The 17,607-nt window shown below is 32.0% G+C and overlaps 2 protein-coding genes across 2 annotated transcripts; one reads left to right on the top strand and one right to left on the bottom strand.

Moving 5' to 3' along the window:
- Positions 1-732: 732 nt before the first annotated feature.
- On the bottom strand, positions 733-4,771 carry LOC139520093 (uncharacterized). Its single transcript, XM_071312523.1, has 2 exons — positions 4,445-4,771; positions 733-2,188 (listed from the first exon to the last, which is right to left on the bottom strand). The coding sequence occupies exon 2, from the start codon at positions 2,171-2,173 to the stop codon at positions 1,691-1,693; it is 483 nt and encodes a 160-aa protein (XP_071168624.1). The 5' UTR covers positions 2,174-2,188; positions 4,445-4,771; the 3' UTR covers positions 733-1,690.
- Positions 4,684-7,956, top strand: LOC139520092 (anti-apoptotic protein NR13-like). Its single transcript, XM_071312522.1, has 2 exons — positions 4,684-5,405; positions 7,243-7,956. Exons 1-2 carry the CDS (start codon positions 4,830-4,832, stop codon positions 7,357-7,359), a joined length of 693 nt encoding a protein of 230 aa, XP_071168623.1. The 5' UTR covers positions 4,684-4,829; the 3' UTR covers positions 7,360-7,956.
- Positions 7,957-17,607: the final 9,651 nt, after the last annotated feature.

Here is a 17,607-nt window from a genome sequence, read left to right as displayed (position 1 = left end):
AAATTGGCTTACTTTACCTTCTGATGAAGAACTCTAGGTGATCATAAAATATTGTCTCAAGGGTTTTGCTCTAAATTACCTTAGCTGTATTTAGCAAAACTTTTAGGAATTTTTGGTCCTCAATGCTCTTCCTTTATTTGGCCTTTTAACATTTTTTTTATTTCCAGCGTCACTGATGAGTCTTTTGTAGACGAAACGCTGTCTGACGTAAATATAAAATGTCAATCCTGGTTATGATGAGTTTATTTACCTTACTTACATGTAGTTTGTTCACCTTGGCTTTCTCTGTCTGAACCAAACGCTTATGATTTATAAGATTTGAAAATCGCTCATAATAGTTGATGTGTTCCCTGGGTTTAAGTTTGTTACCCCAATTCGTATTCAGAATTATCAAATTACGACTATTGTCAATTTGAACAATGGTATACTACTGTTGCCTTTATTAAGGTGTTTTTGTGGTAAGTGGCAAAGCTTTCTTAATGGCATTGACATTACCTCATTGAGTATTTAACCACCCCCCCCCCCCCTTTTCCACCAAAAATCATAAAAAGATAAAATGTGAATTGTCCAATAAAAAGGTTAATCCTTAAATCTGTACAAAGGTCACAAGCCCAGAGGACAGTTACCAAAAGACCTTTATTTTTTCTATTTCCTTTTATCTTTGAATTGATATATACTTAAAAGTCATTCTGAATATATATATACACTATTTATAGTGAATAAAGTGAATAATTTCATTTTTAAATAATTTAATAATAACAATCTATGTATGTATTACATTAACATATATCAACATGTAAAAATTTACAAAGTTAGTATGTACATATTTGTTTAATATAAACAACATGTTATAGTTAATGTTTACATATTTTACATAAGTCTCAATTTTTTTTGACAGATTGAGATACAAACAACTATATTTTGATATTTTATACATGTACATATAATCTTTGATATGTTAGAATAACTTACTTAATACACCTAAAATGATTGAGTTGTCTCCCATTGTAAACAATGATATGGACTCATTTGTAAAGGTTTCATTTTTTAAAGTCTCTTAAAGATGTTGAGGTAGAAAAAGGAGTTAAATTCAACATAAGCACCTGTAAGTTCCTATAAAAAAAATAATGCCTGCTTTAAATTTTTCACACCAAATGCCAATAAAAATTTCAAAATAAAAGTACAATTTTTTATAACTTATTTGTCTATCAATACACATCATAAACATTCATGCTGCATTAAAATCTATGTGTGAAATTAATTAAACCATTTTGACAATGTTGGATAGTCATCCTGCTATAATTATATCAGAGCAAAAAATAATATTTTCTGTTTAATATGGTTTCCGACTGACTTTGTTTATTTCTTTAATTTAATTTTCTACATGTTATTTAAAAAAAAATGTCCGTGCTCTCCCCAGGATTTTTTATAACGGTGTGGTAGTTATTGCATGATTTTTGACTTTTCTCAGTAACTAATGTGCAAACGTACGTGTTAAATCCTGACCCTATATATATATCAAGGATGTTATTCCACTATTTTTTTAGTAGACACTACATTTTTCTGGTCTAATCATGTTCCAAAAAAACTCATTTTCATGCTGATACGCTTAAATACACCAACAAAAGTTGACATAAAGGGTATAGATACTGAGTACATGTTCATAACTGGCACCCAATTAATCATTCATTCAATTCTTTGATAAATTTGGTGTTGAATTGGAATTTGTCAAAGCATGAGAATTTTGATTCTGGTGCTGAAACTCTCCTGAACTTCTGATGACATTTCTAATGAAGTAGTTGTAGCATAACTGGTCACCCATACATCTTAAATGCCGACCACAAGCCATAGAATATTGCTCATCACCCATGTATCGTAACATTTGTCCACATAAACTATTTATCTCGCCACTTTCTAATAATCCAGGCGGGAGGGAAGATCGTCTTTCTTGATTTGATATTGGGTTTTGATTTTGTAAATCTTGTGTACTATCATTTTGTGTGGAATCAACAGTTCTAGCATGTCTAGTAGCAGCATCTGCAGATTTTGGCCGTTTATTGAATTTGACTGATTCTCCCGTTGCTTGAACTTTCAAATGTTCTGACAAATGCTGTGGTACATGTACCTGGGTTGGTTCTTCAGTTTCCTCATCATCTGAGGCAGGAGATCCCATAGTGTCAATTGTTTACTGGAAATATAAAATGATTTTCTGTTAAGAAAACAATGGACCTTTCTAATACTATTCAATTCCATATCTCTTTTTTAAATACAACATACATTTTTAATGATTTTACATACATATTTTGTATAAACCACAATATACATTTTTAGAAACAAACTATGTATTTAACCTTCATGCCTGCCTACAACTAGACATACATTGTATATAGTGTATAAATATAAAAGGCTCAGAAAAGTTTTCGAAACATTATTTCATTATAACCCTTAAAAAGAATGACATGTGATGTTGATTTCGTTGACCAGTAATTATGATGCATGATTTTTTTTCTAAAAGTCAATAAGTGCTTTGCTGTTTTACTTGTGGTCAAACTTGTAAACATACATGACGATGTATGTACAAAGAGAGATAACTCTAACTCCAATCTTAAAGGTTATAGCTGTCTTTTATTTACTGGTGTCAGATAAAGCACTAGGGATAATTGTCATTATTATTTAAAAGAGAGTAGTTTTTTTCATCTGTTAAAAAAATGAAAGGCCAAGCAATTAGTGGAATCCAACAATAAGTTTGTATAGCCTTAATACATGTACACAGTTTTTTTTACCAGTGATTTACATATTTTTAACAACATCCTGACATTTAATTTACAATACACAGCTACTTTAATACAAACAATATTGATGAACATTTATTTAGGTGCATTTAACATGTTAACTGTATATAAGTACATATGTAAATAAATGGTACATCTGTAAAGCTGTATATAAATTTTAGATTCATTGTACATCTGAAAAGCTGTATATAAATTTTAGATTCATTGTACATCTGAAAAGGTATACAATGTATATGAAATGTCCTTCCTGGAGATGCATTTAAAATGTGCATCTGTGAAAATATACATAAACTGATGAACACGCATGTACAATGTGTCTTACAAATGTACTGTTTATACAATGTTATACATGAATATGCATCTCTTAAAGATGTGCATTTTGTAAGGGAAGGAATGTCCTTTAACAATCAGGTGTCAAACGGTCATTTTTGGCTACTCTAAACATTAAATAGGTTAAACTTTTATCGTTATTTATCATAATATCCTTATCATGATTCGTCAGAAGTCTCAAATAACTATCTATTACAATAATTTTTGGAAACAGATTAACATGATTCGTCAAAATCAGTTGATATTTTATTGTCATATAGAAAATTAATGCACCAAAAATTGTCATTTGGCAAGATTTTTTACCTTTATTCTTCATGAAGGTCAGTCGTGTAGCTAAGTTTACTTTGTTTACCTCAATAGCTTCCTTGTAAGTAGCAACCTCATTCAACGAAATCATGATGGGAAATGCAAGTTCTAAAATATTGTATAAACTGGGAGATATACACATGTATACTCCATATGCAGGTTCTACTGGAATGTTAAATGTACTACAAAGAAATGGAAAGTTCACAACTGGAGAGTTGAAATCTACTATGTATGTAGTAATGTTTTGTTCTCAACTGATCAAGTATGTTGCTATTGATGAATTTTGAATGACAGAAATGGAATCTTTTTCACAATACAGCATGAGCCTCTGGGGGTTTTGTCCCCGGCATGGAGATCCTGGGGCAGCTGGGGGCCTTCAAACCTCTTGCCTAGGTTCAGGCTTACACTTATAAAAGGCCTTGCTTTGCCACGGTCTAAGTGTGACGCAGGATTGCTGATTTTTTGTAAGCGTGACATGTTAGAGTCAAAATATTGTGCCGTGAAACAGGAAATGAAGTCTAGAGGGACACGGGATTTAACAAAAAAATGAGAATCCTTACATTCATGGTGTAAGCAGGATACAGGAATTTGACAAAACAGTAAGCAGGATCAGAACAGATCATGCATGTTAATTTTGTTATATATATCTATGCATCTTACATGTAACATGGTAACCATGGTAACGTGTAAGTTTCTTTGGCTACCAATTAATAAGTCTCTGTCAGATACATGTACTTGGGATACTTTTCTGAAATTATACGAAGGCTGTGAATAACACTCAGTTTCACACTTTAAAAAAAACTTAAGGTCAACACTCATTTCTTGTTCTAACAGTTAGAACAAGCGGGGAGGTTTGAATCAAAACAAACAGAAGTTCAACTTCTGTTTGTTTTGATTCAAACCTCCCCCCTTTTTCTTTCCTTATAGTTACAGTATACCATTTCTATTTATGTCTGTCGATTAGTCCCATAGTTTAGTTTGTTACGCGTAAGGAAATAGATTGATCAATACCTTACCAACAGAATCAGAATGCGTTAGGGATTTCTTATAACTTTTTAATCGACTTCTTCCTGTAGGACAACCCTGTAAACGTTTCAGCTATTTCTGGTTTTATTTTGTATCCCAATTTCTGATTGGTTCGAATTCGTGAGTGAAATTCTGTAATGATTGTTTTGGGGTATCCTAAAATAATTGACCAATTAAATTTAAGAAGTATGACGTCTTCCGTACTAAAAATAACATTTTGTTTTGCCTTGCGCATGTGATTAGTATGAACCAATAAAACGACGTTTCAAGTCGATGTTGATCCTCAGCCATCTTTGATACATCGTATATTAGATCAGGAATATAGGGACAGTTCGCCCAAAGTACGGCGAGTCCCCGTTAATTTACAAGACAATCATGTCGACTAAAGGGATCTCATTGATGGACCCTTCTAATAGTGGAGGAAATGGATCTTTTAAAACAAGTTTCTTCGCCGATATTCATAAACAACTGGGTTTGTTGCCAGGATTTCGAGGATTGTCACAAGACATGAATAAATTAGACCAGGAAACACAAACACCGGGTAGTGGGTCGCCATTGGAAAATGTAAGAACAATGTCAGAAACAATTGCAACAGACGTGATTATGAACTATGAAAAAGAGGAGAAGAAACCATCCAATAAGTACTGCAAAACAATGAGACGAACTGTTCGCGAACTTTCAAATCGCCATGATATTGCTTTCAAGGGAATGGTAAACAAGTTAAAAATAACAGAAACAAACGCTTTTCCAACTTTCGTTTCAGTAGTCGATGAAATATTTGAAGACGGGCAAATAAATTGGGGGAGAATAGTAGCAGTATACACATTCGCAGCAAGATTAGCACAACATTGTAAAGACTCCTGTCCAGATTGTGATGAAAGAATTTCACTGTATGCTGGAAAATATGTAGCAAATAAACTTGGTAGATGGATACTTGATAATGGAGGATGGGTAAGAATGAAAAAAGAGATATTTTATTACCACAGCAGTCACAAGCAAGCTCTACCAACGCCCCTTTTCAGATTTGAACTTTAGTATGGGCTTCAATTTTAAAGTTTATTGTAGTCTTGTTTTCCACTTGCACATTGCATTCAGAGCAGGACAGTATTACAATGTATGTAACCTGAATGCATGACATTATTTTGCCGAATGCAACAATGAGTAAACTGCCATCTACATGAACATGATAAATTGTACATGGACATGTACATGTAATGATGTTTGTGTCTCTAGATATATTCAATGATGTATGGGTATATAAATTTGCATATGCATGACACACATGCAAGGACCTTGCATTTTTGACATGTACACAGTGGCGGATCCAGAACTTTTCCTAAAAGGGGGGGGGGGGGGGGGGGGGGGGGCGTTGACTGACCTAAGGGGGCCCCCGCTCCAGTCATGCTTCAATGATTCCCTATATAATCAACCAAATTTTTCCCATGAAAGGGGGCCCGGGCACCCCCCCCCCCCCCCCCCCCCCATGATCCGCCTATGGTACATGTACATGTATGTCATACCAAGTCAAAACCAACATGTATATATATGAAATGAAGTTAATTAATAGAATCCCTGTCCGTTATATATATATATACATTTTATTTTGCCAAAGGTCAATCACTCATGCAGTGTACACTCCTTTTATTTGAAGTAATCTGTACACTAAAACTGAACATATTCAAGGTTTATGCAGTCTAATAGTCAGTCTCCACTTTCCACTTACTTCTGGCTAACTGTACATGTACAGTGAGTCATTACAGTGTGAACAGTTAGATTAACAAATATAATTAATTATTACATACAATTTTAATTACATCTTGGACTTGAAGTATCAAATATGTACATGTATCTATGGGTAACGAGTATGTATGTACTAGTACTGCGTTTATTAAAAGTAGTGTACATGTGATCATTCAGTATACAATATATACAAAACGTTTATTATAGTTGATATGAATAGGAAAAAAGATATTTGCCAAACATGCCAAAGGGTGAAATGAGGTGATTTGATCACCTGATCAAACCTTTTAAACATGTGCCAGGTATTTGTGTTGAATGTATGTGAAACAGGATATATAGATCAAAGGTGGCATATTTTGTTTAAATGGATATTTAAATGATTACTTGTAAATGTGCTATTTATAGGTACATGTACATTATTTGGGAATTCGTTTTGGTAAAACTTTTTTGTTAAAGGCCCACATACAATATATACGTTTAACATGTTTTTAAAAGTCTACAACGTGTATATATGATTCACAAGTACTTAGAAATGTCATGAATGTTACTGTAATTTAAACAAATGGTAAATGTTTAAGTTTTGTATATAATAACATTGATCATGAGATGATACATTTACATATGTTTATATACTCTTTACACAGAAAAATCAATCCATAGCCAATATTAATACATTCAAATTTTAAATTTAAAAAGAACCACAGTATTATATATTGCTATTTATTGATTTAAATCATTACAATTTAATTTTGTTTATTAAATTTTATTCAAGTTAGACTTTATTAATAAAGAAAAAATACACATCAATCAAGAACATGATTTTTTTCTCATTTGGTGTACATGTATTTACAGAAATGTAACAAAACTTGAAGTTCTTTGACCATGGTGACAGCTGTACATGTATCTGATAATGTCTTATGACAAAAAGTTAAGCAACCAAAAATAGAGTATTTATTTTTATGAAAATACGTTTTATATATATGAAACTAGAGGTAAGGATGATATTTAGAATGTACATAATATAATATTTTATTTTATTTATTTTTAGGACGCCTTTGTGGATTATTTCCCTGAGCAAGGAGCTGTTGAGGATAAAATTTGGAAAGGACTTGTTTATACTGCAATGGGTCTTGGTGCTTTAGCTACAGTGATTTCAGCCCAATAATAATCTCAATAGGCCACATGTAGTTGATTTTTAGCTTTTTCATCTGCCATCTAATTCCCCATACAGAATTTAAAAAAAATAATTATAAAAATATATTTGACTGTATATATATATATGTAGCTATCAAATTTAGGCCATTTTAAAGTGTGTGTGTTTCAACTCTGTCCAATATATTTGAAATGATTAATATTGAGTGATAAAAATGATTATAAAACCCAAAAAAATAAAAATATGTAAACGGTAAATTAATTGTACTATTCTGACATACCTAAGTTGAATTAGAATGATTTTAACCATGGTATTTTGAATTTTCTGATTTGTTTTAGATCAATGTGATTAACATGATTAAGAAAAACAAAAAAACAAAATATAGAGGCAGAGGAAACACACATAATCTTTAAATTTGGTTTAAATTGATTTTTTTTGCTGCTGTGCCCTTTTAATGTGCAATGAGATAAAATTTTAGAAATCAAATTTATGTGGCCTGGTCTCAGGAACATTTCAGTTTTTAGTCATTGTTTTACACAAGTACATGTGTGTTTTTTTTTATGTTACAATAAATGAAAGGAAGAAATATTATTAAACATTTAAAAATAAGTAACTTGAATATATGTTTACATGCGCTGACATTACTGTAGATGTCAATATTATGAGTCATACAAACCAATGACCTTCATGAAAAAAACACAAAAAATAAAAAAATAAATTCTATGAAAGGGAATCAGTATATTGAAAATGAAAATGAAAGAGGAAGTGAAATTCCGCAAGCTGTGTTTTTCCAGATAAGCAAATAATCAGTTTATCTTTCTATCATTTAAATTGCATTGAAGTTATTTTTGCATTATTTAAACCTTTATCTGGAGGAAATACGTCAATGCAACTGATGTCAGCAAACATTACAAAGACTAGTTAGCATTTGATTCTGATAATTTTTAGCCTTTTGCAGCTATTTATTAAGAGAGTATGTTCAAGCCCAGGTCAATGAAAAACTGCTGTCATGACAAAAAAAAAACAGTTTACAAAACACAACATGAAACTAAAAACTGAGCAACAAACAATCCACAAAAAGCTGGGGGTGATTTTATGTGCTCTGGGTGGGTAAGCAGATCCTGCCACACATGTTTCCACATGCTTTATAGATATAAGTTATGTACAAATGTATGCGATTAGATTACCACATCCATGGTGGCCTAACTATTATTTGGTAATTGGCAGAAAGGGCCACATCCTCATGTTGGGGTTGTATATTGCTATCATGTCGTCGCCATTGTTGTCCGAAGACATTTGTGTTCCAGACTATATCTTGAGTTTAAGTGTATGAATTTCTATGAAATTTAACCAAGAGGTTCAATACCACAAAAGGAAGGTTGAGATTGTATTTCGGGGTGATGACCAACTGTTTGGTTGATTGATTGATTGTTGGTTGCTTAACGATGGTTGGTATTAGTAGCCTTCATCTTATGTCTGTCTGTTGTCCATAAAGTTTTTTAAAAAATTTCTTCATTGAAACTGATTTATGGTCTATTCATGCTATTGACATTGAAATGTTTCATACTTTACATGTCCAAGAGTTTGTTTTTAGTCCCTTACTGAAGAAGTCTAAGAGGGGCTTTATGTTTCCGTCCGTCTGTATGTCCGTCAGGAAAATCAAACTTATCTTCAACACTTTTTATACGACCGCAAACATTTGTTTGCTTCGTATAATGCTATCATGTCGTCGTCGTCCTAAGACTCATTTAGTTTCCGGACAATAACTTTAGTTTTAGCGAATGGATCTTTACAAATTTTTACCAGAAGGTTCAATACGACTAAAGGAAGGTTGGGATTGATTTTGGGGGTTATGTTCCCAATAGTTTTGGAATAAGGGGCCAAAAAGGGGGCCAAAAATAAGCATTTTAGTAGTTTTCAAACAATAACTTGTGTTTAAGTGTATGAATCTCTCTGAAACTACACCACAAGTTTCTATACAATGAAAGGATAGTTAGTATTGATTTTGGGTGTTATGGTCCCAAAAGTTAAGGATTTAGGGGCCCAAAATAAGCATTTTTGTAGTTTTCAAACAATAACTTGTGTTTAAGTGTATGAATCTCTTTGAAATTATACCACAAGTTTTTATACCATAAAGGGATGGTTATTATTGACTTTGAGGGGTTATGGCTCAAAATATTTTGGAATTAGGGGCAAAAAAAGGGAAAAAAAATAGGTTTTTCTGGTCAATGGACAATTAAGACAATTTAAAAGCAGTGTAATTGAGGTAATTCTAAACATTTAACATACAATGTTGGGTATGTTCAGATTTACCTCCCTTACACTACTTTGTAAATTATGTATAAAGAAATGTCAGGTTTTGGCCTAATTGCAAAAAAAAGGGGGTGCATGGTAGTATACAAATTGTTTTTTTCTCAAATTTCAAATTTTTGAAAACTTAGAAGAAGCAATCTTAAATTTCACAATATTGTGCAATAGATTTGTAAGATCTTGCCATTTGTTTTGTGTATGAAATCCATATAATGTCAAAAATTTGATCACAATCCAAATTCAGAGCTGTATCAAGCTTAAATGTTTTGTCCATACTTGCCCCAACTGTTCAGGGTTCGACCTCTGCGGTCGTATAAAGCTGCGCCCTGCGGAGCACCTGGTTTTCTTTGTGTTTGAATACAATGAATGGTTTGATATTTGGTCTATTGTTTTATGATAAGTAGCAGATCAAGTTCAAAGTTTGTACTGATCGGACGATTTTGTGTAGAGTTATGGTCCTTGTACTTAAATTCCCTCAAATAATCTGCTTTCCTCACTTTTTTCAGCTTGGAAGATAATGATTTTATAATTAGTATATATTGTTATTATGGCAAGTTGCAGATCAAGTTCGATTTTTTTTCTGCTCTAATGATTTTGTGCAGAGTTATGGGCCTGGACTTCAAAATTCACTTGCATGTTAAGAATCTATTCTAAACTTTTTTTTCGTCATACTTGGAAGACATTGACTTGCTTTATGTAATATAGATACCCCATGACAAGTTATTGATCAAACATTTTTAACCGGTAGGGGACTATACATGTATTACCAGACAATACTCGCAGAATGCTTGTTTATAAAAATAAGGAGGTGTGGTATGATTGCCAATGAGACAACTATCCACCAAAGTTCAAATGAAATTGATGTTAGCAATTATAGGCAACGGTTACGGTCTTCGACAACGAGAAAATCTCATTCCTATAGTCGTCTCTAAAAGGTCCTGACATGAAAAATATGAAATGGAAACAGTAAATCCATATAAAAAACCTGTACATAATTTGTTTTTGTTTTCGTAGAAAGCTCGACACAGGGATAGTGATCCGGCGGCGGTGTTAGCTAATTTCTTAAAAGTTATATATTTAAGAAGTTTGAAGACCTGGATGCTTCGTACTTTATATATCGATGCCTCATTTTATGAAGTTCCGTCAGTCACATGTCCAATGTCGACCTCATTTTCATGATTCAGTGACTACTTGAGAAAAAAAAAAAAAGAATTTTTTATAATGTTAAATTCTCTCTTATTATAAGTAACAGGATAACTATATTTGGTATGTGCGTGTCTTGCAAGGTCCTCCTACTTGAGAAAAAAAATAAGAATTTTTTATAATGTTAAATTCTCTCTTATTATAAGTAACAGGATAACTATATTTGGTATGTGCGTGCCTTGCAAGGTCCTCATGTCCGTCAGATAGTTTTCACTTGATCTCGAGCTCATTTCATGGATCAGTGAACAAGGTTAAGTTTTTGTGTTCAAGTGCATATCTCGGATACTATAAGCAATATGTCTAGTATTTTCGGTGTATGGGAGGACTGTTAGGTGTACATGTCCAACTGGCAGGTCTCATCTGACCTTGACCTCATTTTCCCGATTCAGTGGTTATAGTTTAGTTTTTGTGTTTGGTCTGTTTTTCTTATACTGTATGCAATAGGTATACACTATATTTGGTGTATGGAATGATTGTAAGGTGCACATGTCTAGCTGGCAGGTGTCATCTGACCTTGACTGCATTTTCATGATTCAGTGGTTATAGTTAAGTTTTTGAGTTTTGGTCTTTTTGTCTAATACTATGTGCAATAGGTCAACTATATTTGGTGAATAGAAATATTTTATGATCTATAAGTCAGTCACGCAGGTTTTATTTTACCTTATTTTCACGGTTCATTGCTCTGTTAAGTTTTTGTGTTTTTGTCTGTTTTTCTTAAACTATAAGCAATAGGTCAACTATATTTGTTGTATGGAAGAATTGTTAGCTGTACCTGTCTGGCATGGTTCATTTGACCTTGACCTCATTTTCATGGTTCATTAGTCAATGTTTAGTTTTCTAGATTAATGTTTTTGTGACTGTTGTAATAAAACTATATTTAGGGACTATCAACACAATATCAATGATTAGTAAAGAAAACGAGACATTTCAGCGTATGTACTCTTGTTGTTAAAGATCACACTTTCATCGTACCCACGGAGCCAAGTTATGCCTCTTTCTGAATGTTGGATATATTTTTGGACTAGTACTATACTTTACACGTTCAAAATTTGTTACAAAAAGACTAGATGCATTTTTTTAATGAGACAAAACGTTATCAAGAACTGATAGAAGTCATTAATTGTGGTCTGTGGCCCCCTACTCTTAAATGCTAATTGGCAGTGAAGCAGTAAATGTTTATCATTTTTGTCGAAAAAACGAGACATAGCGATCCTACATTCCGTCGTCGTCGGCGGAGGCGTCCACAAATATTTACTCTGTGTTAAAGTTTTTAAAATTCTTCAACTGTCCTGGGTTTCTACCAAACTTGAACAGATGCTTGTTTTTGATCATAAGCACTAGAAGTTAATTTTGTCAAAAAAATTTCATGTTTTCCTTATTTTACTTTTTCTGCCTAGCAGAACATGTGGTTAAAGTTTCTAAAATTTTGATATCTTTCTTAAACTATCCTGGATTTTTACCAAACTTGGACAGAAGCTTGTTTATGATCAAAAGCTAGTATCTAGAAGGAAATTTTGTAAAAATGTTTTTCCTATTTTTTCCGTATTTTACTTATCTATGGACTTAAGTTTTTTCTTAAAGTCACATTACATACAGGCTGCAGTTAAAGTTCTTAAAACATTTATTAGATTCATAAAGTAGGCAAGACACTTGGGTTCAGCAGAACCCTTACATTTTTTTACCTAGTCGATGGATCGAACATAGATCTTGCACACTAGTGGCAAACACGAGACGACCGAAAGGGGAATTGGGTGTATACTTTTTATAGTTTAACCCTTAACAATTTTTTTTGTGTGATATCGCGGTCGACATATTTTGTAGACGTTCTTTTATTGTTCAATGTTTAAAACCATAGGTTGAACTAGTGAATGAATTCAGTAACTTTTCTTTAGGCAATTTAGTTCTCAAAGTATTGTAGTTTTGATACATCATTTGCTTTTCTGTTTGTGTTTTGGCTTTCCTGGTGAAGTTAAACCTAGAACATTGCGTATGACGTCTAAACTCAATTTATGAACAATTCAATACTACTATTGAATGTTTTGGGTTATAAAGTCACATATGGAGAAAAGTCATTACATATTTCATATACTAGTTTGTCCGAGTCTTTTTAGTAAAAGAAGGAAACATCGAAACCTTAAAACAATCCCAAATTCAGGAATATAATACGCGAATAATAATTTTTTCATTTCTATGAAGTTTTACATAGTTTTGAGTTAGTTTCTTTTTATATATATTGTTCTTCAATAATATATGCACCAGTAAAAAGACAAAAATCTTTAATTATGAATTCGTACAAAAATTTAAAAAAGACAAAATGCTTTTCATTGTTTTTTAGTTCTTTTGTCATTGCTCCTTTATAAAAGGTGAAAAGTTCCATAGTTTTGGTTTTGACCCAAGTAGGCTTTTTGGATTCAATTCAAAGTAATTGTTCAATATTTGAAAGCTATATATGGATAATCTATAGACGTCAGGTTTTTATTACCACAAAAATGTTGTGTAATTCATGGTAACTAGAGCAGATTATTTAACCTATACCTTTACGTTTTTATCTACCTACATATAAATATTTTAGATGTGATTAATTTCTATATTTAACTGAACGAATTACTTTATGTACCCGTATACCTTTACCTTTTATGAAGATTGTTTATACATTTCTAAATTGAATAAATCAAAATGATCAATAATTTAAAAAAAAAATCGTGAGGGTTCTATGGAAAACTTGTGTCTTGCCTGCGATTGCTGATGTCAGTGTAAAATTTTAATGTTGACTTAAAAAGTTAGTCCATTTATTTTTGAAATACATTCTAATTTAAAAAAAAACTTCGAACTTTTTCTTTAAATGCACTTTCATGGTCTTGAGGATTAGCTTCTGTTCAAGTTTTAAAACAATCCATGAAGTTTTACAAATGTTAAATGTAAAAAAAAAATGCCCAGTCTGTATGTAAATGTTAACTAAGTCCGTCTATCACAAAAATACAGTTTGCCTCAGACTTTTTTCGTATTTATAACAAAGCTTCTGTCCAAGTTTGATATATATATATAGATTCTATGAACTGCAAGGTTTGATAACATTATTGATGTGTAACTATATCTGTACCTATATTAGTTAAATGTAAAAAAAAAAAAAAGCTATGCTCATTTAGCAGTTAAGTATGGAAAAAAATGCAAATAAATATATAAATATTTCAAATTTTGCCTTGAATATCTGTATTTTGGTCAAAACTAAGCCTCTGTCCAAATTTCCTAAAATTCCCCAGAGGTTTGACAAAGTCATGATGACTGAAAAACTGTTACCTTTAGACTATTTACTCGGTGAAAAAAATTAAGTCCATTTATCAGTAAAATACGGAAAAATGAAATAAATATTTTAATTCAACATTTTGGTCATAGACAAGGTACTGTCCAAATTTCCAAAAATTCGAGGATGGTTTGATGAAGTTATTGACATCTAAAAATAAATTAACCACAGACTGAATCTAAATGTAAACGCCGACGACGGAATCCAGGATCGCCATGTCTCGCCTTCGCGACATAAATGTTGCTGGCTCAATAAAAAACGAAGAGTCAACCAGATACCAAACAAGCAATTAGGAAAGACACTTCACAGAAAACTAAAGATAAATTAGATTGAGCAATGTACGATATCCAACCGAAAACAATTCATAAAAGAAAAGAGAAGCAACCAGGAGAATTGCGAAATATTTAATTATTCAGGGTAAAAATGCAAATGTTCTCATGCAAAAATAAACATTTTATACTTATACATTTGTCCAACACGATAATGATCGATAATGATGAATGAAAAACATAATACGATAATACAAAGATACGGATACTTTCAATATAAAAAAAGATGTAGTATGATTGCCAAAGTGAGACAACTCTTCACAAGAGACCAAAATGACACAGAAATGAACAAATATAGGTCACCGTACGGCCTTCAACAATGAGAAAAAAAAACCAAACGACAGATGTAAAACAATTCAAACGAGAAAACAATGTCGTTTTAAGGTGTAACACCACAAATTCGTACCCGGTCTGAAAGAACATACCTGAAAGTAGTACATATTTACAGAACTGTTCCTACGCATGAATATAACTTTCAAAATCTGTAGAATATTTTGGTTATTTTGATATCAAATTAAAGCCGAATGACCGATGATCATTTTAAAACATTTTTTGACTTATAATTTTGAAAACCAAAGATTTTGAATAAAATTTTTAAAAGTGCTTACATTTTACCTGTTTCTCAGATCTGAAGTATATGTTTTTGATCTTCCGAAGTTCTGAGAACCAATACTTTGGTATGTGCAATTAAAGGTATGTTGATTGTTTCGTTATACAAGACATCTACCTGAAAGTAGTACATATTTACAGAACTGTTCCTACGCATGAATATAACTTTCAAAATCTGTAGAATATTTTGGTTATTTTGATATCAAATTAAAGCCGAATGCCCGATGATCATTTTAAAACATTTTTTGACTTATAATTTTGAATACCAAAGATTTTGAATAAAATTAAAAAAAAGTGCTTACATTTTACCTGTTTCTCAGATCTGAAGTATATGTTTTTGATCTTCCGAAGTTCTGAGAACCAATACTTTGGTATGTGCAATTAAAGGTATGTTGATTGTTTCGTTATACAAGACATCTACCTGAAAGTAGTACATATTTACAGAACTGTTCCTACGCATGAATATAACTTTCAAAATCTGTAGAATATTTCGGTTATTTTGATATCAAATTAAAGCTACAGAAAAGATTAGATATCTATATAAATACATCTTTTTGCTTGGATGTATAATTTAATTGTATCTCTTATGTCCGAGACAACGGTAACTGTACATCAGTCATGTTTTGGAATAATACTTTTAGTTTAAACAATATTTTATTCAAAAAGTGCATGAAATATAATTATACAATATAAATACAGGGATTCGGAAACAAGAAAAACTTCTACAAATCCGTCTCCCTTACTTTTGCCGGTAATGCCGTATGTTAATACATTTTCAGGTATTGTGAACCGTTTTTAATTGTAAATGTCTCTCTGAATGTTTTTGACCGCCTCAGTTGACTCGTGGTCGAGTGCGTGAGGTCGTGAGTTCGTACCCGGCCGGGTAAAACCAGACTTTAAAATTGGTATTTGCTGCTTCTACGCATCAGCACGCGGAATAAAGTAGTAAGAGCAAAGGCTGGTCAACTAGGAGTAAGAATAATGTGTCCGGGTAAGGTACCATGTCTTACGGCGGACTGTTACCTTGTGAACTAGCACGTTTAAAATTCTGCTCAGCGCGTCGTTCGTACAAAACAGGGGATTAATATTCATGCATATATATAACATTAACATGTTCTCGTCCTCAATTTGCCGCTGGACCTATCATCATCTTCATCTGAATGTTTCTTTCCTTTAAGAAACAACATTTCTTTATTTGTATGGCTATTTACAGCAGACCTATGATACAGTCAATAAGTTAGGAAGAATAGTGACTGCATGTAGCCACACAACCATTGAAAAATAAAATTAATCATTAAAACAATAGGGTAAATGTATTATTTTGTTACTTGAAAGGTGACAAATACTGTGCAATGTTGATAGACATAACCAAAATTTATCTTTTCTCAGTTAAATTTAGTATATATATAGAGAGAGAGAGATCCGTGTAAATTCCATTTCATTGATAAATATAAAAACACTCATCGTTTCCTTGATGATATTTTTTCTTTAAAAATTTTTCTATAAATATAAATGAAGAATTTTCTTTTTATGCTTCTAAAATTAACCAAGGGAATTTCCTTCATGCAGATAAATCTAATATTATCGCCAAAAATAGTTTTTTTTTCTAGATTTGGAGTTTTACATGGGAAGATTTAAACAAAAAAGTACATCAAACGAAACGATCTTTTGTTCTATATTGTTAATATTTCTTTTCTGAAAGTTGGTGTATCTTTGGTCCTTCTTACGGTGTATATAAATTTCCTAACTTGTTTGCTATATCCTTGTCTGTAATGACGTTTTAAATTTTCAATGTACGAAATCTATACATTACTGGGAATTATTAAAAACGTATAAAACAAGTTTCTGCATGGTTATTATAATATATTTTTTTTAACCAATGCATATATTATAATCTAAGTCGTATAATCGACAATAAAACTTTTTTATTTTTTGATACTAGTAGTTGATTGGAAATTTTGGCTGCTGATTAACTTTCAGGTTTTGGTGCCGAAGCAACCTATTATAAACAATATCAAAACAGTATCTTTGAGCACCTGAGAAAAAAAGTGAGATGATAAAGCGATGAATAATTGTTATGCCCCATTTATGGACATTATGTTTTCTGGCCTGTGCTTCCGTCCGTCCGTCTGTCCCGCTTCAGGTTAAAGTTTTGGTCGAGGTAGTTTTTGATGAAGTTTAAGTCCAATCAACTTAAAACTTAGTACACATGTTCCCTTTGATATGATCTTTCTAACTGTAATGCCAAATAAGAGATTCCCCCCAATTTTCACGGTCCACTGAACATAGAAAATGATATTGGGGATGGGGCATCCGTGTACTTAGGACACAATGTTTGTTTTTATTTATATTTTCCATGCATTTCCATTTGTTAAGTGAACTTTATCAAAGCACGAAGCTGTATTCATTACCCCTTTCATAGCTTCACTCTCTGTTCAATTTATGTTTGGTAACCACTGTTACAATAAAATTGAGAATGAAAATGGGGAATGTGCTAAAGAGACAACA

The sequence above is a fragment of the Mytilus edulis genome, chromosome 4 (genome assembly GCF_963676685.1).
Source record: "Mytilus edulis chromosome 4, xbMytEdul2.2, whole genome shotgun sequence".
In the NCBI taxonomy this organism is placed as follows: Eukaryota; Metazoa; Mollusca; class Bivalvia; order Mytilida; family Mytilidae; genus Mytilus; species Mytilus edulis.
Note: the sequence above shows the minus strand (reverse complement) of the source record. Positions and strands in the feature narration are given on the sequence as shown.

Bases quoted from the DNA above. Each gene is read 5' to 3' on its own strand.
- LOC139520093 (XM_071312523.1), bottom strand. From the start codon at position 2,173: ATGGGATCTCCTGCCTCAGATGATGAGGAAACTGAAGAACCAACCCAG.
- LOC139520092 (XM_071312522.1), top strand. From the start codon at position 4,830: ATGTCGACTAAAGGGATCTCATTGATGGACCCTTCTAATAGTGGAGGA. The intron at 5,406-7,242 runs GTAAGAATGAAA...ATTTATTTTTAG, and splicing joins TACTTGATAATGGAGGATGG to GACGCCTTTGTGGATTATTT.